Below are 26509 nucleotides of genomic sequence, written 5' to 3'. Positions count from 1 at the left end.
CACATTTTCTCAATCAATTCTTCAGTTGAGGGGCATCTAGGTTGCTTCCAGGTTCTGTTGGGGAGGCCAGTACAAGACTGATCCAGACCCCTGAACATGGATGTCAATAAGGAGGCCTCTGCACTCCAGGGAGCCTCTGGTGGTGGATTAGTATTTTCCTTGGTGCAATAAGGGAAGTTGAGAGCCCATACCTGGTGAAGGGTTACACTCTAGTCCTGGTCACATGGGGAAGGTCCCAGGACCAGCACAGGAAGATTTGGTGGACTTTGCAGAGCCCCCGTTGAGGGCCCTAGCCTGCCTGAGGAGAGGTGGGTGGATGGGGTAGGCGGTAGGCTGGTGGTTGGGGAGGAAGGATGGGGGTGAGGGCAGGGATAGGGAGAAGGGACTTACATGTGAAACAAGCTTGTTCCCTAACTAGAACTAATAAATAAATAGAAAAACAATCTATTAATGTATCGCACTCCAATGTAAGAAAATAATATGCATAATAATTTCCATAATTCTCAAGGTTTTGTGGTTTACACTAGTTGGTGTGTGATATCTTCACCTAATCTGTCTCTAGAGAAGAATGAGGCAACAGTATGTGGTGATGTTCCCCCAGATCTTCATGACTTTCTCTATTCTAACTGTAAGAGCTACATACAGTTAAAAAATGTTAGTTTCTTTCATAAAGCTAGACATTCTAGGGAAAGTGATGCCATATATTCAGAGAAAAGCACTAGATAATTCTTCTGCAGTCTTTCTCTGCACCCAATATCTTGTAGCATTGTTATTGGAACAAGAGAAAACTATGGTGTCTTTAAAATCTATCATGAACCGAATAGTATTTCTTTCTTAGTTTCTTCACAAATCTTAGTACCTTTGGAGCCCACAGTACTTGGGCCATATTCCATCACACCAGGGCGAGAGAGAGAAAGAGAAAGAGAGAGAGACAGAGAGAGAGAGGGGGCGCTAATCTCACAGAAGACATTCTCTTCATCTATAGTCAGATAGTCAGTTCCCTGATACACTATTTTTTTCTTTTTTATTACTAAGAAAACTATTTTACATGTCAATCCCAGGTCCCTCTCCCTCCACTGCCCCCCCAAAACAGGCTACCTATCCCATACTCTTTCTGCTCCCCATTTAGGGTGAGACCTCCCATAGGGGGTCTTCAAAGTCTGTCATATTCTTTGGGATAGTGACTAGGCTCACCCACTTGTGTCTAGACTCAGGGAATATACCTCTATGTGGGATGGACTCCTAAAGTCCATTCCTATGGTCCCGAAATGTACTGATCCAATACAAGAGGTTCATAGATTTCCAAGGTCTCCTCACTGATACCCACATTAGGGGGTCTAGATCAGTCCCATACTAGTTTCCCAGCTATCAGTGTGGGGACCAAGTTTTCCATTGTTCAGGTCAGCTGTTTCTGTTGGTTTCACCAGCATGGTATGGACCATTTGGCTCCTCAGTCCTCCTTCTCTGCATCTGGATTTCAGTTCAGTTCAAGGTTTAGCTGTAGGTGTCTGCCTCTACTTCCACCAGCTTCTGGATGAAGGCTATACAATGGCATATGAATTAGTCATCAATCTCATTATCAGAAGAGGGCATTTAAGGTAGCCTCTCCTCTGTTGCTTAGATTGTTAGTTGGTGTCATCTTTGTAGCTCTCCAGACATTTCCCTAGTGCCTGATTTCTCTTTGAATTTATAATGTCTCCCTCTATTATATTATCTCTATTTTACTCTCTTCTGTTCTTCCCCAAACTCCACCTCCCTGTCCCATCATGTCTTCCTCAACCCTTCTCTTCTCCCTTTCTCATTATCCTTCTCAGCGTTCAGGCTAAGATCAAGTTTAGTATCTGTTCTTATCAGTTTACTATCTGATACATCCTCTATCACTGATACTCTTGTGTGAATAATGAACTCAATTGTTTTTGAGGTGATGATTCCAAATACCTATAAACTTGGAATCACCTAAATTTTTGCTTTGCTTCTTTAGACCACATATGAAACTTTTGATGCTGTGCTAAGTGACAAAGATACATTCCCATGCCTCTACCAGATGTCTCCTAAAGACACAGCTCTGACCCAAGGGGTGATCTATTTATTGCTGCACTTTGTCTGGAACTGGGTGGGGCTCCTTGTGGCTGATGACCTGAAAGGAAAGGAGTTTCTCTCTGACCTGAAAGCAGAGATTGCATCAGAAGATATCTGTGTGGCTTATACAGAAAAACTCCCAAATAATTGCAAAATTCAGTTAATGTCTGGAGTTGGGTTGGTGAATTTGAAACAACATATGCAAGTAAATTTGTATATATTCTGTGTTGATACAGATGACTTGCTGATTTGCTACCTGGACAATAAAAATCATGTTAAGCAGAAGCAAGGTGTGGATCATGGCAAAGCCAAAATTAGTTAACTTAGAGTCTATATTATATGAGTGGAATGAATTGATGGTTTTAAAGGAAGCTTCTCATTTTCAAAGGAGAGAGATATCCCTGGCTTCAAACACTTTATTGAGACACTTACTCCCTACCTGTACCCAGGTGACATTTACTTCCATAAATTCTGGCTGGACAATTTTTAATTGTTCACTTCCTCCTTTGCTATTTGGAAATCACAAACGCTGTCCATGTATATGTCACAGTCACTAACTCTTACCTCTACATCAGACTGATAGGTGATCCTGGCTCTACCAAACCTCAGACAGTAATCTCAGACTGTAATCCCAGAGTGCAATCCCAGACTGCTATGTTCTCCTCGACATGGCTAGAGAAAGCTGAGACTGAATGTCTGCTCTGAGACCTTGGTCCCTGATGCTGGAATTAAAGATGTGTGGTTCCCATTGTTGGGATCAAAAGCATGAGCCCTGTTACTCTTCACTCTTGTGTAGGCCATGGTGGTCTTGAACTAACAGAGATCTGTCCACCTGAGTCCTAGGATTAGAGATGTGTAATACCACTGTCTTATCTCTATCACTTGACGATGACTTTGCTTTCTGAATCAAAGGCAAGCATTGAAAATCATAAATAATATATCACCACATGATATTCCTTGCATATATTTTCTTAGGACTGACCATGTGGTATTGAATGACAGTTGATATGCTTTTCTCTGGGAAGAACATTACTCCTTCCATCTCTCAACATTTCTAAGTTATATTCTGTGTGGAATGAATATCTAGAGGTCATTCTACTGACCATTTTGGCAGGTCTTTGACTTTGTCCCCACTCAGTTTCACATGTTTAGGCAGACATGTTGGTAGGCATGGCTTTACCCTCTGATATTACTAGGAGACACAATCTCGAATAAAATTCCCTCAACCTCCATCCCCCAAACAAATGTTTCCTGGGTGTTAGGTTTGTGAATGGTTTTGCAGACATAGCCACTGGAGATACCCTCAACAACTCTGTTTTTTATTAGTCTGTAATGCTCTCATCTGTTGTGAAGAGAACTTTCCTTTCTGCTTGGGGGCTGGGGCAGTGAAGGCTAAAATTATCTGTAGGTATTGGGACAAATGTTTACAGATTGTTGTGGTGATAAATTGTTTATGATCTAATAAAGCTTGCCTGAAGATCAGAAAGTAAAGCTATCCACAGCCATAGAGACCAGGCAGTGATGGCACACATCTTCAATTGCAGAACTCAGGAGACAGAGGAAGATGTATCTCTGTGAGTTCAAACCACACATGGCTTGAGAAAGAGCACATACCTTTAATCACTTCACTAAAGAGGTGTATAAGAGAGGAACGGTGTCTGATTGTATTAATTCTTGGGCAATTGGCCTACAGCCACTTTGAGGACAGGATCTCCCCAACCTTTGTAGAGGTAACAGCTCTTTGGTAACTTAGCTGCTTTGATATTCTTGTTTTCATCTTGAACTGAAATAGCCATGTCTGAGTTTTTATTATTTGTGCTATAGATGGCTGTTAGGGAGTATGCTGGTTTAGTAAATTATTCTAATAATTTGTTGTAGATTCTCCTCCAATAACCATGACTTCAATAGCACTGAATACTGAGGTAACAGACAGAGGCATGCTTTCTTTTTGCTGACTGGTTTTTTATTCCCATACAGAGAGTTCTTAATCACCATCAAGGAATGCATGGCACTTCTGCACCCTTAGGGTTGTGTGCTATGATGGCCATTGTCACAATGGTGTAGGAATGTTGGTTGTCTCCATCCCTTGGAAGCCTGCATGATGTCTTCTGGTATCATGAAAGCTAGTTCATAAGGAAAGGGCATCCATATCAGTTCCAGCTCCAAGGGTCTCCAGGCCATTTGTGAAGTATATGGTTTCTTCAGAAATACAGACTCACTTTCCAACTAACAGGAAAAACATGCACAACAGCAATAGTGTCCATGTTTTGAGTCTCTTCAACAACCCTAGTGAATACCACAAAAGAGAGTGTCTCATGTCTGGTACTGGGTTTATGTATATAGACTTGGTCTTGGAGGGAAAAGCATCAGCCCAGATAAGAATCATTTACTGAAACTATATGTATGAGTATAAGATAATTAATTGTACTTTAGGGTTGATTTAAGGTAAATTATAACATTATGATTATTTCAGGGCTTTTCAGACACTCTTATTGATATTTTACACACTTCCCTCCTCCTTCTGTATTTACTTCTCTTCAGCTTTCCTAAATCACCCCTCCCTGCTTTCCCTTCCGCATCACATATATTTTGTTCAGACATCCTTACTGTTGCTTCACTCTGGGCAATCCTTCAACTGTATTTATCTCCTTCTTACCTAGTTAATTGGAGTGTCTCTCTTTTGCATTTCTACCTATAGGTCATTTCTTCCATGCTATTCCACTCTATTTCTTCCTAAGTTCTTGCTGTGGTACTACTCATTTTTCTGTATTTTACAGTTTTTCACATGTACTAACCTGAAAATTTGGAATTAGAAACCTTAGATGAGAAAGAACATGTGACATTTGCCTTTCTGGGCTGATGTTTTGTAACTCAGTTTAATCTTTTCCAGTTCCATCCACATACCCAAAAAGTTTAAGATTTCAGTTTCTTATATGCCTGAATGATATTCTCTGGTGTGTATTTATCACAGTTTCATTTATCCACTTGTCAATTCTAGGTCACTTAGTTTTGTTTTGTTTTGTTTTTTTTCAGTTTCCTAAGTACTATAAACAAAACAGCATTGCACATGGAGAGCAAATACCTGTGAAGTAGGATGTGGAGTCCTGTGGACATATGCAAAGGAATGGTATAGCAGGGTCATATGGCAGATTTACTATTAGCTTATGATGAATTCACCATTATAAAGTGGCTGCACAAGTTCCAGTCCTGCTGTAAGTGAATGAGGGCTTCCTTTTCCTTTCTGTCAACTCAAGCGCATGTTGGCTGTTCTGTGGATCTCTGCTAATCTGATTGGGCAGAATGAAATCTACAGCTGTTTTCATTTATCTTACCATAATTGCTAAGGTTGATAAACTTTTTTGAAATATATATTAGCCATTTTTTCCCAAATTGAAATACTCTTTTCAGGTTGCAGGACCATTTCTTATATAATAGGTCACTTTTTTAACTCTTGGTTTTTTCAGTTCTTTGTATATTCTGGATATTAATCCCCTGTCAGAAAATAATCTGGCAAAAACCCTCTCTCATTCTGAGGACTTCCTCTCAACACAGTTGATTGTTTCTTTGACTGTACAGAGAATTTTAGTTTCATGAACTCCTACTTGTCAACTGTTTGCTTTAATTCTTGGGTAAATGGAGTCCTATTCAGAAATTTTTTTCAGACATTTAGATCATGGAGGCGCTTGCCTATGTTTTTCTAACAGTGTTAGTGTTCTAAGTTTCTGGTTTAAGTCTCTGATTCAATTCAAGATGGAATTTGTGATTTTGCTAGTTATGGGTTTAATTTCACTTTCTAATTGTGGGACTGCAGTTTTTCCAACATGTCTTTATGATGCTTTCTACTCTCAATCCTATGTTTTTGTTGTCTTTGTTGAATATTAAATGACTGACCTAACATGTACTCATGTTTGTGTCTTGGATTTTGCTGAGGTGACATGTCTATTGGAGAAAGTGGGGCATTGGATTTGCCTGCTGTTAATGGATTGTTGTTAAACTGTGTCCTTAAATACAGTAGTACAATTTTTATGAAAATGGCTGCCCCACAATTGGGTGAACATAAGTTTAGAGTTGTAATGCCTTCTTGATTAAGTGTTCCTTTGACCAGCATGTATATTTTTATTTTTATTTTTCTAACTAATTTTACACTGAAGTCTATGTTGTCAATTGTTATGGTAGGGATGCATGCTTTCTTCCTGAACTTATGGGATTTGAGTACATATGTCCATGTTTTTATTCTATTATAGTATCTATTTTAAAATTTAGATGCTTCTTGTAGAAAACCTACATGGATTTTGCTTCTATGATCAACTCAGTTAGTCCATTTTTTAAATGATGAATTGAGGCCATTGATATTTAATGGTATTGTAGAAAATTATATCATTTGTGGTCATCATGCTGTTGAATTTAGAATTGTAATATTGTTCTCAGTGGTATTTTATATTCTATTAAATATGTTTTCTTATTTCTTTCTACCATCTCTATGCTATACCAATTGCTCTCCCCAGGCTAAAATATCACTTTCTTTAATTCTGGTTGGCTGGATATAATTTTGTAGACTAACAGGACTTGGCATTCTTCCCTCTAAGCTTTTCTGACACTCACAGATTCTATTAAGAAAAAAGATGATATTTTCTTTGATTTACGTGCGTGCGTGCTCGTGTGCGTGCGTGCGTGCGTGTGTGTGTGTGTGTGTGTGTGTGTGTGTGTGTGTGTGTGTGTGTGTGTTCTGGCTTTTCTCTTATAGCTCCCAATAAACTTTCTTGTTATGTTTTTAAGTTAAAATTAGAATTTTTGAAAATATTTATCTGTTTTAGTGTTTTAATTGATGAAAATCTGTGGAGATTTTCTTTTCTGGTCCTATCTATTGGTGTACTCTGTGCTTCTTTTATATATTTGGATATATGTTCCCTTAGTTTCAGGAAGACTTCTTCCATGAAATTCACCTTATTGAAAAATCGGTCTATGCCATTGACCTACAATTCTTCTGCATTTTCTAAGACAATAATTTAAAGGTTCAGTTTTCTCATCATGTCTAACATTTCCTTTCTTATTTTCAACTTTTCACATTTTTATATTTTATACTCTATTTTATCTCTATGTCCTAAATTTCTGACTTCTCTTTCTTCATTTGATATGTGTGTTTTTCCCTTGAGGTTCTAACTGGACTGTTCCTGTTTTCAGTTCTGTCCTCTTTAAGCTTGAGTCTTCTTCACTCTATTTCCTTATTGAATTCCAAAACAAGTCTTGCATTCTCTTCATCATTTACTTCAGTCTTTTTTTTTTTTTTTGGTTTTTGAGACAGGGTTTCTCTGTGAAGCTTTGAGCCTATCTTGGCACCTGCTCTGGAGAACAGGCTGGTCTCGAACTCACAGAGTTCTGCCTGCCTCTGCCTCCCAAGTGCTGGGATTAAAGGTGTGTGCCACAAACACCCAGCTTTACTTCAGTCTTACATTTGTGTTTACTTGGTCATCGGCAAGGCATTGGTTGGCCTTGAGTTATTTCTCTGCTGTTTTACTGAACTTTTCTTTGTGTCTTCTTTAAACTCCTTAAATTACTCTATAAAGCTGTGGAATGTCCTTTTATATTCTGTGTCCTGAATTTTATTAAGTGACCCTTATTAGCAAATATTTCTACCTGAATAGCACACTTAGAGAGACTATACTCACCGGATCTGTGATATTGCTGGTATTTTCAATGGTATTTGGGCTTGGGGGATATTTTGTTACTTCTAATATTCATATACACAATTCAGATTTGGTTAAAAACAGTATGTTCAAGCTTGCTAGGTGCAGAGATTGAAAATGGCTTATGTGTATTGAAATAAAATGGACAGAATGGTCTTGGCTGGTTTACAGCACATGGGTCTTCACCTCTAGTTGGATGCCTAGAGGTGAGGGGTACATCAGACTGGATCAGAGTTTGGATGTGGCACATGAGGGGCATGTGGGAATAAAGATATGTGGGAAGGTTATTGGAGGAAACCTACTGGTTGGCTGTGGCTCAGGAAGTGTGTCCAGATTATGTCATGGCTGCTCATGTGGAACAGATGTAGATCAGGCAGGTTGACAAAAAGGTATGAATGATGAAGCCAGAGTCATCTTGCTAGATCGTGGAGGAAGAGGTGAGAAGTCTGGTTGTGTGGAGAGATTTAATGAGCAGTAAAAGGGACCTGTGAGTGGTGGTATTTAGGAAAGTTCACACAAGAAGCCTAGACAATGGTTGTATTACAGGTAATGATAGCCAGAGTAGATTGGGGCACTGGAAGTAGGACCTGGGCTATTTTGGGGGAGTTGACAAGGAAGCATATATGGACAAATCAGGGAGACTAGCCTGATTAGAAATTGAGGGAAGAAGATTTGAAAGACTATGTACATGTCCACATCATTAATTAATAAGTTATAATATATGAAAGATAAAGTACCAGATGGCCAGAAGCCAATAATAAAACATTTTTTTTTCATCATGCCAGTACTACACACACCACAGCCTCCTATTTTGTAAATAAATGGGATTTTTGGACACAAATCCATAAACCCATTGAGGATTTTAATATCCTCTGCTGTTGTATGTGCTATAATAAAGTGTGTGGGGAAGCTTGGCAGATTCCTTGTTAGGCATGAGGGTGACAGAATTGGGGAACAAACATGCCAGGCAGAGAAAGCATAAGTCAGAAGTTTTACTAGAAAGGATAGGGGGTAAGAAAAGAGAAAAGAAGTAAAGAGAACAGACAAGAAGAGGGTAAGAGAAAAAGTAAAGGATGCCCCCAGGGGAAGAGCAGAGAAGAGAGCAGGTTGGGTCCTTTAAAGAGCCTGGGCCTGCCATGAGCAGGTGGGAGACTGGGCTTGGTTTGCCTGGTTTCCAACATTCCTCATTTATTATTAAAAAGCACATAAGTGTGGCAGTTTAGGGAATGAGGGCATCAAGTTCTCAAGGCTCCTACTTTGCTGACTGGTAGGACTTGACCACCTTTGGAGGACCTAAGAAAGCTGGAGTGCTGCCACATCCTGGGGGAGCTAGTTATATCATTCCAGTTTAGGCTCTCTGGAACTCTCTGGGGCCTCTTGGACCTGGTATCTGCAAGGAAGAGAAACAGGGTAGTAGTGCAAATGGGTAGAAAATAGGAATCTGCCACTTCCAGCTGATTGCATTAGGAACCAAAATGGTTTTCTTTAAAAAAAAAAAAAACTTTACTCCAATAGTACTACAGTATTATTAAGAATGGTCACAAAATAAAGCTGTAAAGAATTGAGAAAGACATTCATAATATTAGATTACATCATATACAAAGACAAAACAAAAGTAACCTTGGTAAGGCTAAGTTTGAAGCCCACCAATACCTAAGAAGCTTGGGCAGTTGAAGACTGCTAGGGTAGAATGAATCAGTTATCCCCAGTTGCACTCTATCGGTTTCTCATTTTTCAGTAAATGTCCCTAAACACACAGGAATATGGGCAGCTCCAATTGGATATAATGGTTATGAGAAGAGAAAATCAATACAATGGAAACATGATGGGTTGAGTCATGCAAGTGTCAGAAATACTGTGGTTATTGATATGTTCAAAATATAAACACATTAAATTCATAAAGGTTGGATTTAAAAAATAAACAGAATTCTCAAAATTTAGAATGTTTTTAGATCACTTTAAATGACACAGATAAAAGTGTTATATGGCAAATACTTTAAGTTATTGAAAATGACACCAAAACATGGAAAGATCACCCTTGCTCATGGATCTGTATGATTGATATAGAAAAGACGCTATACTTCAAAAGCACTGTAGCGATTCATTATAATTCCAACCACAATAAGTTTCCACTTAAATAGAAAAATCAGTTTCATATACAAACACAAAAGGAAAAATGTCTAGTATAGCTAAATTAATCATGAATAATTAAAATTTGCTGGAGGTATCCTCATCCGATTTTTAATTTGAACTATAGAGTGATAGTAATAAAAACAACTTGGTGAAAAACTTGTGTAAAACACATTGTTGTAAAACCACATTAGTCAATGTAATTTATTTGAAGATCCAAACATCATTCCACACACATTTGGACACCTGATTTTCTATGAAGTATGCATAAATGCACAATGGAAAAAGGATAGCATCTTCAACAAATAGTACTGGTCTAAGTGAATGGCTACATGTAAAAGAATGCAAAGAGACACATACTAATTATTCTGAACAAAACTGAGCTGCAAGAATCGGTCTCCTGTGCCAATTTGTTCAAGGGTAATTCCCACTTTCTCTTCTAGAAGATTCAGTGTGGCTAGACTTATGGAGAGATCTTTGATCCATTTGCACTTAAATTTCGTGCATGTTGACAGGTTTGTATCTATCTGCAATCTTCTGCATGTCTGAACCCAATTGTGCCAGCACCATTTGTTGAAGATGCTATCATTTTTCCATTATATAGATTTACCACCTTTGTCAAAAATACGGTTTTTTAGGTGGTGGTTTAATATCTGGGTCTTCAATTCGATTCTATTTGTCTATCTGTCTATTCTTGTGCCAATACCAAGCTGTTTTCAGATCGATGGCTCTATAATAGAGCTTGAATTCAGGGATGGTGATGCCTCCAGAAGATCCTTAATTGTAAAGAGTTGTTTTGGCTATCCTGGTTTTTTTTCCATATAAATTTGAGTATTGTTCTTTCAATGTCTGTGAAAAACTGTGTTGGAATTTTGATGGGGATTGTGTTGAATCTGTAGATTGCTTTTGGTAGGATTACCATTTTTACTATGTTAATTCTACCTATCCAAGAGCATGGGAGATCTTTCCATTTTCTGGTATCTTCTTTAATTTCTTTCTTTAAAGACTCAAAGTTCTTATTGTACAGGCCTTTCACTTTTTTTTGTTAGTGTTACCCCAAGATATTTTATGTTGCTTGTGGATATTGTGAAAGGTGATGTTTCCCTCATTTTTTTCACATGGTTTTATCATCTGTATATAGTAGGGTTACTGTTTTTTTTTTAAGTTAATTTTGTATTCTGCTACTTTGCTGAAGGTGTATTTCAGCTGTAGGAGTTCCCTGGTAGAGTTTTTCAGTTCACTAATGTAGCCTATCATATAATCTGCCAATAGTGAAAGATTGACTTCTTCCTTTCTAATTTGTATCCATTTGATCCCCTTTCTTGTCTTATCGCTGTAGCTACAAGTTCAGGGACAATATTGAAGAGATATGAAGACAGTGAACAGCCTTGTCTTGTTTCTGATTTTAGAGAAAACGCATTGAGTTTCTCTCCTTTTAGTTTGATGTTTCCTATTGGTTTGGTGTATATTGCGTTTATCATGTTCAGATATGTTCCTGTTATTCCTGTTCTCTCCCAGAACTATATCATGAAGGGATGTTGGATTTTGTCAAAGGCTTCTTCAGCGTCTAGTAAGATGATCATGTGGTTTTTCTTTTTCAGTTTGTATATATTGTGGATTACATTGATGGATTTTCATATGTTGAACCATCCTTGCATCCCTTTGATGAAGCCTACTTGATCATGGTGGATAATTTTTCTGATATGTTTATTGATTTGATTCGCCAATATTTTATTGAATATTTTAGCTTTGGTGTTCATGACGGATATTGGTCTGTAGTTCTCTTTCTAAGTCATATCTTTTGTCTCTTGGGTATAAAAGAGATTGCAGCCTTGGAGAAAGAGTTTGGCAATGTCCCATCTGTTTCTATTGTTCGGAAGAGTTTGAGGAGTACTGGAATTAGCTCTTGTTTGAATTCCTGGTATTATTCTGCAGTGAAGGCATCTATCTGGTCCTGGGCTTTTTTGGTTTGGAGGCTTTTGATGATTGCTTCTATTTGTTTAGGTTTTATAGTCGTTTTAAACTGCTTATCTGTTCTTGGTTTAATTTTGGTAAGTTATATCTATCCAGAAAACTGTCCATTTCCTTTAGATTTTCAAATTTTGTGGAGTACAGGTTTTCAAAGTATGAACTGATATTCTCTGGATTTCCTCAGTGCCGGTGTTATATCCACCTTTTCATTTCTGATTTTGTTAATTAACATGCTCTCTCTCTGCCTTTTGTAGTTTTGGATACAGGTTTGTCTATCTTGTTGATCTCAACGAATGAACTCTTTGTTTCATTGATTCTTTGTGATGTTTTCCTAGTTTCTACTTTGTTGATTTCAGGCCTCAGGTTGATTATTTCCTGGCATGTACTCCTCCTTGGTGAGTTTGCTTCTTTTTGCTCTAAACATTTCAGTTGTTCTGTCAATTCTCCAGTGTGACTTTACTCCAGTTTCTTCATGTGGGCACTTAGTGCTATGAACTTTCCTCTTAGCACTGCTTTCAGAGTGTCCCATAAGTTTGGGTATGTTATGTCTACATTCGCCATTCTCATTAAATTCTAGGAAATCTTTATTTCTGTTTTCTTTCTTCCTCAACCCAGGAATGGTGAAATTGGGTATTATTCAATTTCTATGAATAAGTAGGTTTTATGCAATATGTATTGCTGTTGAATTCTAGCTTTAAAGCATGGTGATCTGATAAGATACAGTGGTTATTTCAATTCCTTTGTGACTGTGGATATTTGCTTTGCTGCCAACTATGTGGTCAATTTTTGAGAAAGTTCCATGTGGTGCAGAGAAGAAGGTATGTTCTTTTGTGTTTGGATGGAATGTTCTATAGATATCTGCTAATGCCAGTTGGGTCATAACTTCTGTCTGATCCTTCCTTTCTTTGTTAAGTTTCTGTCTGGCAGTCCTGTCTAGTGGGATAAGTGGTTGTTGAAGTCTCCTACTGTAAGTGTGTGTGGTTAACTGGGTGGTTTGAGCTTTAGTAATGTTTCTTTTACATATGTGGTTGCGTTCATATTGGCCGCATAGATGTTCAATATTGAGACTTCATCTTGCTGGACTTTTGCTGTGATGAGTATGAAATGCCCTTATTCACCACTTTGATTGATTTTTGTTTGAAGTCTAATTTGTTAGATATTAGGATTGCTACACCAGCTTGTTTCTTGGGCCCATTGATTGGAAAATCTTTTCCCATCCTTTTACTCTGAGGTAACCCCTGTGTTTGAAGTTGAGGTGTGTTTATTGTAAACAGCAGAAGGATGGATTCTGTCTTCGTATCCATTCTGTCAGACTATATCTTCTAATGGTAACTTAAGACCATTGACATTTAGGGATATTAATGTCGATTGATTGTTCGGTTTTTGTTTGTTTTGGATTTATTGTTGGTGGCGTCATTGTGTGTTGATTTCACCTTCCTGTTTCTTTTTGTGTCTGGTAAAATTAGATTATCTATTGCCTGTGTTTGAATTTAGTCATGTTCATTGGGTTGCAGTTTTCCTTACAGAACCTTCTGTAGTGCTGGATTTGTGTATATGTATATGTATTATTTAAATCTGTTTTTGTCATGGAATACCTTGTTTTCTCCATCTATAGTGATTGAAAGAGTCAACACATCACTGGTAATGAAAACCTAGCTAAAAAACCTTGGCTAGTAACATTATGGATGTTGGAAGGAAAAATATAAACATAACTTTGTTAAATCACCATAATCCCGAACTATACTCTAAATCTTTGTTCTTTAATCCACAGAAAAGTATAGTACTCAATCATTATGAAGGAAAATTCTCTTTGCAACAGACAGAGACCTCTACAGAAAATGACAACCAATAAAATGAAGAGGTGTGGAGCCGTGTGTCAAGGTTACATCTACAACTCCAGAACATAAGACTCAGGGGTCATTGCAGTAGAGGGTATGGTAACATTCTAAGAACAGAGCAACAGGTAGGGTGTTCTGTGCTTGTGTCTCCCAGCAATGTCAGAAAATACGCTCATAAAATCCCACCAGTATGACTGCCTAAACATGTGTTGAATGAGCATAACATAGACATACTAATCTAGATGAGAAAAAGACCACATGGCCTCAAATCTACCTAAAGGCTAGAGCCAACTAACATATATACAAAGATCAGGAGAAATAGGCTTCTCTGTGGAAGAGGAAAACAACTGATTCCACAAAGGGCATTGGTCAAGTGGTCAAACCTCAAAACATAATTTCAAGGAACATTACACAGACTGAACAGGTTGTACTTGTGTGTGTGTGTGTCCCTGTGTGTGTGAATATATATATATATATATATATATATATATATATATATATATATATATGACCAATGATTACACAGGCCATGAATTTGAATGAAATAGCAAGGGGTATATGGGAGGTTTCAGAGAGGGAAATTTAAAGGAGGAAACGATGGAATCTTATTGTTTTCACATAAAATAAATAATTGAAAATATTACCAAAAACATTACTTTATTTATATTTGCTGCTGACAAATTTGAATGTAAGTTGTATTGGGAAAATAAAATAAAATTGTAATTATTTGGTTCCTGTCTTAATTGGTATTCTATTACTGTGAAGGAACCACATGACCATAGCAACTCTTGTAAAAGAAAATGTTCAATTAGGGCTGGATTGTAGTTTCAGGGATTTAATAGATTATCATTAAGGCAGGTAGTATGGTAACAACATCCGGGCAGACATGGCACTAGAGAAGTACCTGGAAGTTCTACGTCAAGATCCACAGAGACAGAAGAGACAGAAAGAGAGCCCTGGGCCTGGTTTGGTCTTCTGAAACAACAGATACTAACGACAGTAATAGACCTCTTTCAACAAGGCCACACCTGCTCCAACAAGACCTCCCCTCCAAATCTCTGTCAATCAGGGCCCCCACTAATGATCAGGCAAGGAAATATATGACCCTAGGGTATATTCCTATTCAAACTGCTAGAGTTAAGTTTTGTACTTCCTGGGGATGTATTTTCTATTTAAAACAAGATTAAATAGCTCTAAGTGAGTGTATTTAAATAGGAACAAATTATAGTGATTACTTAAAAAGATCTCATACCAAAATGCAATAAAATATCAAGAATTAGTACCCATTTTTGCAATGACTCAGTATTACTGGACTCAATTTCACATCAAAGAGACAAAAAAATAAAACAATCAAATAGAAAACAAATTTCCTTACAGGGACATGTACTACATCGTTGGCTTCTTTTCCTCGGGACTCCAGGGTGTCAAATTCAAAAGAAACTTGGGACAAATATCTAATATCTAACTGTGATGAATGTTAGCGTACCAAAGCAATGTTAGTTCCAGGCATTCTCAGCAACTCAATTACCTATTACAGATTCCATGATAGCATTCTGGTTCTTATCTAGCACCCCTTACCACCATCTTCTCCAGTGAATAGGCTTTTGTTTCCTCCAGCTTCTCATTCCTACATAAACCTTCCATTTTTGCCTACCACCCTCTTGGCTCTCTCTTAGTCCCCCTGGCCATTTCTCTCTTTTACCACTTTCCTCTTTGTACTTTATCTCCTGTCTCACTCTGTCATTTCTGTCCCTGTTTCTGTCATCTCTCTCTCTCTCTCTCTCTCTCTCTCTCTCTCTCTCTCTCTCTCTCTGTCTGTCTCTCTCACGCACGCACGCATGCACGCGTGCACGCGCGCGTGCGCGCACACACACACACACACACACACAATTCATGTATCCCCTTTCATGGCCTAGTTCAGTATCCTCTACAATTTCTCCATCTCCTCTAGTCGCTTCCAGATGCCTATGGCTGTACACTTCTTCATCTCAACATTAAAACATTCCTTCAAACATTCTTAGTGAGTTTCTGTCCTTTATACAAAGGGAACCTCATGAATGGCTCAAGTTTCCTTTTTCCTTAGTGTCAATTCTGGTACCTAGAACAACTTTCTACCTAGGATTTACAATGGCCACACGTGGTAAGGACTCAAAAGCACTCCCTACAAGGACAACCAGGGCATATTTTCCTAAGATCAAGAGAGTGAAATAGAAGCCTAGACATCAAACACCAAAACCATAACAAAGTGAAGCCCAGAAATCAATAGCTACAATCACAATCATCCCAAATCCAGATACCTAGACACCCATGTCAAACCCAAATCATTAGCTCCCAAGACAATATCTGTCCACCAAAACTTAGCAAACCTACTAGAGTAGACCTTGAGAAATACAGTAGAGCCACAGAAAAAGACAAGGACTTCCAAACTGATGCTATTAATATGTTCAAGGACATTGAAGAGGATGTGAATGAAACCATCAAGGAAGCTTAAGAAAACACAAACAAATGGAACACAATGATGAAACAGATTAAAACATCATAGGACAAAAAGAATCACTAAAAATCCAAACTGAGATAAAACTAGAATGAAACATTCTAAGAAGTAAAACAAAAACCTCAGATGGAGACCTCTCCAGCACTCCAAGAAATGGGAGAGATAATTTCAGGTGTTGAAGACAAGAAGAAATGGTATTCTTTTCAGAAGTCGTTTTCTGAGTAAATGAGTTCAAGGCTCTTCCTCACATTCTCTTCCGTCATGTTCACTGTTATTTGGATGTTGCTGAGTTCTTTAATCCATTTCAAATGTTGTGCATAGTGGTAGTTATGGATCTAGCTGCATTAATCTCCATGCAACATCCAGTTTGACCATCACCATTTGTTAAAGTAGCTGTCTTCTTTCTCCACTGTGTATTTCTAGTATCCTTATTTTTAAACAAAAAAAAATGAAAAATCCATAGGTTCGCAGTTTTACATCTGGGTCTTCAATTCGATCATTCATCCAAGTTTCTGTTTCCTTGCCAATACCATGCTGTTTTTATTACTCTAGTTCTGCAGCTCACTTTATGCCATGGTATAGTGATACCTTTAGAAGTTATTATTTAGCTATCATGGTGTTATTGTGTTTCCATATGTAATTAAAAATTGTCTTTTCAGGATCAAGAAGGAGTATGCTGGAATTTTTATGGGGATTGCACTGAATCTGTAGATTGCTTTTGTTATGGGAGTGAATTATACTTTATTAATCCTACTGATACATGAGCATGGGAGATTTTTCCAACATTAGCACAGGCATCAAGAATATCAATTAAGAAAAAGGATCATACTAACCTGAAAAGGACATCATCATTCAAAGTGGTAGCCTTCAAACTGGGAAAATATTTTTACTACATACACTTCCAAAAACGGGCTAATAATGCAAAAGTATAAACAGATATAAACAAAACTAAACTAATCTAAAAATATACATGTCAAGAAAACATATAACCAAATGAAACTCAGGTACATATTGAAACATAGAATTCTCATAAGGAAAATTCAAATGGCTGAGACACATTAAAAAATATCACGATCCTTAGCCATCACAGAAATGAAATCAAAACAACTTTGAGATGTCCTCTAACAACAGTCCAAATGGTTAAGATCAATAAAAAGTGCAGTTATTGCTAACAAGGGTATGTAATATGTTGAACATTCATAAATGCTGGTAGGAGTATAACCCTGTATAGCCACTATGAAAATCAATGTGGCTATTCCTCAGCTAGTGGAAATTGATATACCTCAAGATCCAGCTATACTACTCTTGGGCATACACCATATGATACTTCATCTTACTACAGAGACATTTGTTCAAACATGTTAACTGCAGCATAGCTAGAAAGTAGAAACAACCTAGAAGCCCATCAACAGAATAATGGATAAAGAAAATGGGATGTACTGACACAATGGAATAGTAGTCATTTTAAAAACTGAAATCATTGCATTTTTAAAACATTTTGTTCTTTGTCATCTTCCATCTCTTCTTCGGATCTACTTTCTGAGAAACTTCCTGTAAATTCCCAATGATAGATACACTTAAAATTTGTTATAGTATTTTCTAATCCCAAGAGATGATTGCATTTTTTAATTTAAGAATTAAGTATACTTGCCTTGTCACTTAGAGGATATTGTGGTTTTAACATCTTCCATTTCATTCTTCTACTGTATTTCTTCAGAACTAACTTTAAAAATATTGTTTTGAGGCCAAGTGAGGTGATGCAATCCTTTAATCTCAGCACCTGGGAGGCTGAGTTAGGTGGATGTCTATGAGTTGGAGGCCACTGGGGTCTACATATCAACTCTCAAATCACTAAAGACTATATATTGAGACCACCTGATGAATCACCCTGCCTTCATCTTAGGCTTGAAAGCTGTCTGATAGCAAAGACTGATCTGATAGACCATCCTGTAATTGAACATTTGTCTTCTGCCTGCTAGTTCCCAAATTACCACACAGAGACTTATATTAATAGTAAATGCTCAGTATATAGCTCAAGCTTATTACTAACTACCTTGTACATTGTAATTTAACCCATATTCCTTATTTATAATAAGGAATGTGCACGTTGTGGCACATTTATTAGCAGAGCATTTTCTTCTCCTGCTCTCTAAGCATCTGGCTGGTGACTCCAGACTCTGCCCTTCTCCTTCCCATCATCCTTGGTTTGGATGACCCACCTATACTTCCTGCCTGGCTGCTGACCAATCAGTGTTTTATTAAACCAATTTGAGTGATAAATCTTTACAGTGTACAAGAGTATTCCACAGCACCAGCCTGTCCACATCTTAACATTAGAATCCAAATTGTTTCAAAGTCAAAATAAGTACATTCCTGTTTTCTGTAAAACTTGGGTTTGACCATGCCTTGACTTATTTTCTGGAATTTGACACAAGCATATACTATGCCCTAACTTCCACCCTGATAACATGTTCTGCCAAGCTTCTCCATAACCAAAATTTCTCTGAAAATCTGACAACCCTTGAAAATCTCCTAGTCTTGCAGGTTTGGGGGCTACATAAACCTTCTCCTGTGTTCAATGCTATTTTTCTCAAACCTCAATTTAGAGAAATAGCCCTCCCTGTCTGCCAAAAAGTAAAGCTTGCATAATTTGAACAAAGAATTGGGGTAATGGTCATTACTCTCATTCAGTGGGATTAACAAGACAAACTAGGTTCATTCCTGTTTATGACTAAAGTTCTGTTTCTCAGGGATATGGCTATGCTCTACCTGTAACCTACTGCCTTCCTGTTCCAGAAAACAACAACTATGTCTTTGTTTCAAAAGTTGTTTGACCATATTGCAAAACTACTTTTGTTTGAAAAGGTTATTATAACCACCTGTTGTTATGACTACCTTATTATGACCATCTTCCTATGTTCTCTTTTATTTGTCTACCAACCCCATTTGGAACTCCTTTACCCCAGAACTATAAAAAGATCTTCTCTTCCCCACATCAATTGCTACCCTCTTGAAACTTACTGTAGGGGCAGGCAGCCATATCATGAATTAAAAAGGCTGGCTTTAAAAATAAATAAATAAATAAATAATGAAATCATGAAACTTTCCGATAAATCAATATTCACAGGTAAACTAGGGAAAATCATTCTGAGTGAAGTAACCAAGACTCAAAAGGAAAATACAGTATGTCTTTGCATATGTGTGAATATTAGTTGTGAAGCTAATGATAAGAAAGTTAAAATATATAAAACAACAGAGGATACATACATACATAGTGAAGGCCTGGGGCCTGGGAATGGGGCAGATAGATCTCTTAAGAAAAAGATAATAGGTAGCTATGAATCCATATATGCTAGAATGTGAGAGTCAAGTAAGGGTGTAGAGGGAAGAGAGCAATGAGGAAGGGAATAGGAGTAGGCATAGCTAAATTTAAGGTCATTTAAGTGCTACTATGGAAAGTTAACACAGTAGAAACTTCCTAATTTATGCATATATGACATCAAACTAAATACAAGGCCCTATTTCTGAAGAAACACATACACAACTCATGAACATAGAGAAATCTAGCTGGTGTGTACATATAAACTTCACCTATACATGTTAGCAACTTTCATACAGGAAGCTACTCCGCATGCTACCAAAGGAGAAATGTAAGTACCAATCCAGCTACAAAACCTTAAAATTATACTGGTGTTCTACCTTCAAAAGTTAAGCTAGTGAAATGGGTAAACCAAGCAGTAAAGTCTACTTAAGGCCTTCTACACAAGATGGAACCGATACCTGACACTGTTTTCATGACTATGAATGTGAAACTAGATAGCTTAGGGGAAATAGCAGGTGAAAAGCAAATACTACTGTTCTACCAAAACAATGCAGCAAGAAAAGGATCCCTAATGACATTTTGCTCTATTTATAGACCATGACTTTGGTCAGCTTTCGTCATTTTTTCTTCCTGCAACAGATGTGAACAAATACAGAGACAAGTAATAACAACATGCAGACAGTGAGAGACCTCAGAATTCTCAACCTTGAATGTAATACCTCCATCAAATTGCCCCTCCAGGCTCAGGTTAATTGAACCAGAACAATTCAGAGTCAGAGGGAATGAAGGAGAACAAAGATCAAAGCCCTGTAAATCCATAGACTTACACATATATGAATCTACAGAAACTGAGGCAGGAAGCACATGGCTTGCAAGGTTGTGTCTGAATGGTGTCCTAGAGCTGAAATGAGAAGTAGACAACTGTCCTCATGGCTAACACTAATGACTGTGTGAGGCTGCACATCAGGGTTCTGTGAAATGGATAGTCAAAGAACAGATTGCAGTGATAAAAGAGGGATAATTTAAAGAAATACTTCAAGATATATGCAGAGCAGATAATACTAACAAACATTGTTCAATTGAAAAGTTCTTTGTGTATATTTTAAGAAATCCAATAACCAAAACTTTGGAAGGATATACATGAGCGATGTCTGTTTATTTATTTGCTGAGGTATAATTACATGATTTCTCCTTTCCTTTCATCCTGCAAAGCCTGAATATACAACACCTGCTCTTTTGAAAATTCAGGGAGTTATTTTTCATAAATTCTTGTTGACTATGTAACAGATATACATATAATTTGAATTGTCTTATACTCTATCACAATTATCAATAGTATAAAATGAAATGATATCAAGAGTATTTCTGATAACTAGCATTATAAAAAAGAGGAAGAAGTGTAGAGAGGAAGAAGTGTAGAGATAAAGTATTGTGATTATTATTTGTTATAAAATGTAGTGGAGGAGGGGCTGTAGCAGAGTGCACTAACAATACAACACTGTTAACTGCTTGGAAACATTCATACTGTGGTTGGGTGAGGTGGGAAATGATGGTTTGTATTTGTTTAAGATGTCCATACTCCTTTCTACATCTAACTAATTATTGCTCTAAGGAAGAGAGAGCAGACCAGGGAGTCAGAATAGACACAAGATTAGTGTGCTTCTAAATGGGTGACACTGGAAACTGACATCAACACATCATTCTCAAGTGAAAGAATTGGATGAAATATTGTAAGTGTTGCTTTGTGGGCTCCAGCTATGGCCTTTTCTCCCCTGTTCACATTTCCTCCATGTGTCTTCCAAAACAGCAATCCAAAACAAACAAGCTGTGGTGATGACCCGCAACTCTGTCTCAGGCTATAGTGCTCTCCAAAGTCACTGTGGACCATGAGGAAATCATAGAGGTGGGGAAGAAGGAAGGATGTAAACATGTTTTCCACCACCATAGAGGATGCAGGTGCACAGTCCCAGGACTATGGGATCCCCAGAGCACATGTATAAGACTAAATAGAAGCAAGGAAAGTCAGCACATTCAGGGTCACTCTGGTTACAGTTAGAGGAGAATCTCAGCACTCTTATTGTGTTGTCTGGACTTTGCTTCTGTCTATGCCTTTGTCTGGCATGAGAACCATGGGTTATATGCAGCCTGAAGGCCTGATGCAACATCAGGAATAAGCTGTAGCTACTGTTTTCTCTGACACTGTTGATGTCTGAACCTGTACTATGACCTTAGCCAATAATCTCCTTAGCTAAGCATTGTTGCAGGGTGCAGGGCATTGTCTCTGTGTATTTCAGACCCTGCCATGTCCCTTCCTTTACTTTGTCTCTTCCTACTCCTGAAATATTTCTTTACAATTGGGGAAATGATTGATGAGATGTGTTCCAATAACTGGAATCCCACCACCTACATGAATGCTGACATAATCCTAGGTGCATTTATCCCCATTTACGTCACCCAAGATTTACAAGACCAATTCCTGATACCTTTTAAGAAAAAACCGAATCTTTTTGACGCCATGATGTAAGTACTTGTGTGACTGTGCTGAGAGTGTTCTGGCTCCATGACAGTGCAAGTTCATCTGTGCACATGTAATTCCTTTGAGAATAATGAATTGTATACACGGACATGTGAAAGTCATTGCAAACTTTCCGCCTTCATTGTGCATCAACAGACATTTGTTTTCCTCTTCTTTACTTTTCTACTCAAGTAGATAGAGAAATGCCAACTGTTGGGTCTGTCCATTTTATGAGTCCATGGTCAGGCTTTAACTTATTTTCACCTATTACTCTAATGTGCCATGGAGAGGCTCCACCCTTTTCACTAGGAATCTAAATGTCTTGTGTTTGAATGTCTGTTTCTACAAACATAGGAAGTTTCTGCTAAATCCCTATGTCTTTAGTATGTATTATAGTACCTCCTATCCCATGTGTTCTTGCATTGATCTATTTAAAGGATCTCAGAGTTTGGATGTCATGGACATGTTTATTACTTATTTCATTTTTATTGATATTTTAAAGCAGTGTTCTGAAAATCGCATCCATCATGCCTGATATTCTGTCTTCTCATCAGTCAGTTGTGCTGGGATCACTTTCCACTGTATTTTTATTGGCAGTTTTGTGCTTTCCATTTACAACAATTTTACTTGTTCTTCCCCTTCCCAAGCATCTCAATTTCCCTTTAGGATTTATGTTTCTTGGTAATGACTCTTTGACATATATGGCTCCTTTACTTATCCCTCGGCCATTGTTTTCCTATACAGCATTGCATTTTTTCTCAATGCCTAGTCAAATTCTCTTGTTTGTTTCTATCTGCTTTTATGTCATTTATCTTTATTTTTGAATTACTCATCTAGCATTAGATCTCTTTGAGAACATTAGAGTTCATTTGTTGTTTAGTTATGATATTGTGAATGAGTTGCTGTTTTATATTTCCTGTTGTTTGTTTCTGTTGTTGCAATCATCTGTGCCATTGTTCATTTTAAAATCTATTCTAGATTAGGGAGATCTTCTACTGAGAAGAGTCTTCTTGAAGATTCAACATATTCACTGCTGCATGAGATCAGGAAACAGTTTTCCAGGCATTTAACCAGTATTTTTATTGTAGCCTTATGCTCTATAGCCATTGTAAAAACTTGGGGACCCAAAGGATGATACAAACATAAACATTTTTCCCTTGTCTCTCTTTCCAGAATATAAAAAAATGAAAGGAAACTAAAAATTTTGCCCTTTGACAATGAAAAGAGTAGGCAGTATTTTACCAAGGATAGATCAATAGCATGTCAGAATGCAACTGATTAATAAGATAAAAATCTGTACCTTTGAAATTTTAAGTCTCATTTCACATAACTTAAATAAATAAAATGAATTACCGACTCTAAGTCACTTCCCTAGACCCTCAAAAGTCATGTCAATTTTAAACCTTTTTTCCATCCAGTCTTTTACCAGGAGACATAGATGGTTGCTTGATGGGATCAACGATTCAAAAGGTGATTGCTTCCGTTTGATTTTCATTTAAATCAATTGTTTGAGATTATGGTTTTCATTGTAAATACTGTCAGCAATTAATCCTGTCTGTATGTCTGCCTGCCTCTGCACATGATCTATTAGCTTAGAAAAAACAAGAACTAATTTTTACATATGATATGGACAGACCATGCAGCTGAGCCTTTTTGGAAGGATCTGAGTAGGTCTGCCTGCTGCTGATAAACTTGTACTGGTACAACTTGCTAGCAACAATATCAAAGATCTGAGGAGGATAAATCCCACTAGGAAACAGAAACCAAATTGCCTCTATATCAGTTTAAATTACCAAGACTTACCTGAAACCTGGGAAGCCAGTCTGGGATCCTGTATGGTGATCTGGATGTCTTTGTTCAGAGCACAAGTTGTCAGTCTTTGGATGTGTCATAAGACACCATTAGACTTTGACTGCCACACAGGGTAGCATCAGCCATCAACCATTGAACTCTTGAGATCTGAGCCATATTTCTGTAGAAGAGGAACTTGAGAAACTGACGTACCTTGCCCAGGGCATTCAACCCAACAGTGTCCAAAGTTTTGGCAGGAACCTAGTATTGGGTGAAGCAGTAGTCATCAAGACCACAGTTGATGTAAGATTCATGTGGAGTCTGTTTCTCCCATCTTATTTGTGGATGGCCTCAGCTGATGATTCCAGAAGCTTGTAGTTTTGTTTAGCAGGGGAAGCATTTTTATTAAGTTCCTTAAGTTCCACAGTCAGCAGATCTCTTTGAGGGGCTTGAGGCATATTGTATAATTCATTAACTATACCTTATTTGTTAAAAAAAATTACTTATTTTAAGTGACTTCCTTCAGACTCTCCTTGATCATATATATATATATATATATATATATATATATATATATATGACTAAATTTTGTCTCATTGTAAATGAATTACATTTGTACTCACTATGACTGAAAATATAATTTTGACTACAATAAAGAATCTGATCATTGATAGAGTTACTGAACATTAACTTACATGTCTTAATTATTTTCTACTGTTAAAAATTGGTAGTTTTTATAAGATTAGAATTTTACAAAGGTATCCATGTTAACTTTGAGCCTTACAACTTTGAATTAAAGATCATTTAGCATCAAAATAAAGCCATATATCAAAAATACAGTCCATAATGAGTCTGGGAACATTAATTTTGTAATCATTAATAGTGGATTTTATAGAATATGAGTCTCTTATATAACTTAGTTTATTCAAATACCTCAAGATTAACTTAGTTAGCAAAGGCAAAGAAGGTATAAGTCTATCTTCATGTCAGTTTGTCCTAGCCTGGATGGACTTTAGGAATTTATATACTTTATTTAACAAACATACCTTAAGCATTAAGCACACATTGTTCTTTATCTATATTTTCTAGATGCCTAGGGTTGAACACAGTTAGCAGTGACATAACTAATCACACATGTATCTCTAAATCAGTCTGTTATCATGAATAGACTCATAGCCCCTTAGGAAATATAAACCTTTATCAAACATTTGCTGTAGTAAGTCTTATCATCCAGAAATAAGAATCTAATCCAAGTAACATGTACAGTATGCTGTGTCATACATATTTTTCTAAATAAGAGTTATATTATTTAGTGGCATATAATCAGGTGGTAAGTTTTTTAAACTTGTCAAGCCTTTTTGTTAAAAATTTCAACTTGACTGTTTGTAATAGATTTTACCCATTTTTAAATCATATCCAAAGAATTTACAAATCTAGAGCTACAGAAACTGTAGGAAATAGTCTTAAAATCTTAACATATTTTTTACAATTTATTAATGTTTGAGTGACATAAGAGAGTAGATTAGCACCTGGAATTCCTACTTGGGAAAGATTGCTTTTTTATATATTTTAAACCACACAGTGTCCCTTCCTGAGCTATTGTGTTTTGCTTTCCTTCTCACTGTCTTTGAGATTCAGGTGGCCAGCTTGACACAGAACAGGTTCAAAAGAAACTTTTAAACAGCATGCTCAGGTATGGAGAGGCAGGGCTAAAATCCAACCCCAGAAGCACCTTATTTATAGAGTACAACAGAATAGCATAGTTTTAATACTACCCACACGGCAAAGATATTTGAATCTTGGTAAAAAACTATAGCCAGTGATCAGACGAAGGGAATAGAGCATACAGAAAACAAAAAAGGTTCCAAGAGAACAGGAGCAGGGATCAAAGTAAAAGGGAGATATAAGAGATTTTTTGAGAGTGGAGAGCAGAAAGAGTTTAAAAATAAGTGATTTGGGGATTATGTGCTTGTGATATAGCTGAAATCATTAAAATCTATGGGCATTTGATAATCCAGTGTTCATCTTTAGCCACTGTGCTGTCCTGAGGCCAAGACATTTGCAATAAGACAATTAGGATCAATTGAATCTCTAAGTCAGAGGAAAGAAAAGAGATTGAAGAAGGCACATGAAGAGTATGAAGAGAAAGCTCCCCAAGTAATCAAAGAACATGTTGGAAGAGACAGCAAGAATGAGAGAGAAATGGGTAGATACCTGGTATCGCCAAGAAGACAGAGAGATATGTCAGAGGAAATGTCCCAAATCACAAAGAGCATCAACCCTTTCCATGTGATGGGTGTCCAGTAGGGTGAGAGAAGCTGCTTGGTGTATGGGCGACAAACACTGTAGATAATACATTCACACGTCAACACTGAGTGGCTTAAAGACTGTATCTCAAATATTCTCAACTGATCCAAAACCAGAGAAGTTGAGATAACAGGAAATAGAGGTCCCAATGTCTAATAAGCAAACATTGATTTAACTATTGATAAAGCAAACAACCCAGTTTAAAATACAGGTAACTAAATTGAGAATTCAGAAAAGATAACAATAAAATGGCTGGGAAAGATTATAAAGATGTTCAATCTCCTTAGTAATCAGTGAAATACAACTTAAACTTCACTGAGATATCATCATATACAAGAACATAAACTCCAACAAATGCTGGAATATATGTGAGTCAAG

General features: G+C 37.2%; 1 protein-coding gene and 1 non-coding gene across 2 annotated transcripts in view; both read left to right on the top strand.

Annotated features, from left to right (window-relative positions):
* The first annotated feature begins 1802 nt into the window (after positions 1-1802).
* On the top strand, positions 1803-1988 carry LOC113831217. The gene has a single exon (XR_003485366.1). It is a non-coding gene; the product is annotated as a U2 spliceosomal RNA (small nuclear RNA).
* A 19892-nt stretch (positions 1989-21880) lies between these two features.
* LOC113835674 (vomeronasal type-2 receptor 116-like) overlaps positions 21881-26509 on the top strand; it is a 51731-nt gene continuing 47102 nt past the window's right edge. The window contains exon 1 of the mRNA XM_027416055.1: positions 21881-22038. Coding sequence (XP_027271856.1) covers positions 21881-22038 — 158 coding nt within the window. The remainder of the gene's footprint in view (positions 22039-26509) is intronic.

The sequence above is a fragment of the Cricetulus griseus genome, chromosome 4 (genome assembly GCF_003668045.3).
Source record: "Cricetulus griseus strain 17A/GY chromosome 4, alternate assembly CriGri-PICRH-1.0, whole genome shotgun sequence".
Taxonomy (NCBI): Eukaryota; Metazoa; Chordata; class Mammalia; order Rodentia; family Cricetidae; genus Cricetulus; species Cricetulus griseus.
Note: the sequence above shows the minus strand (reverse complement) of the source record. Positions and strands in the feature narration are given on the sequence as shown.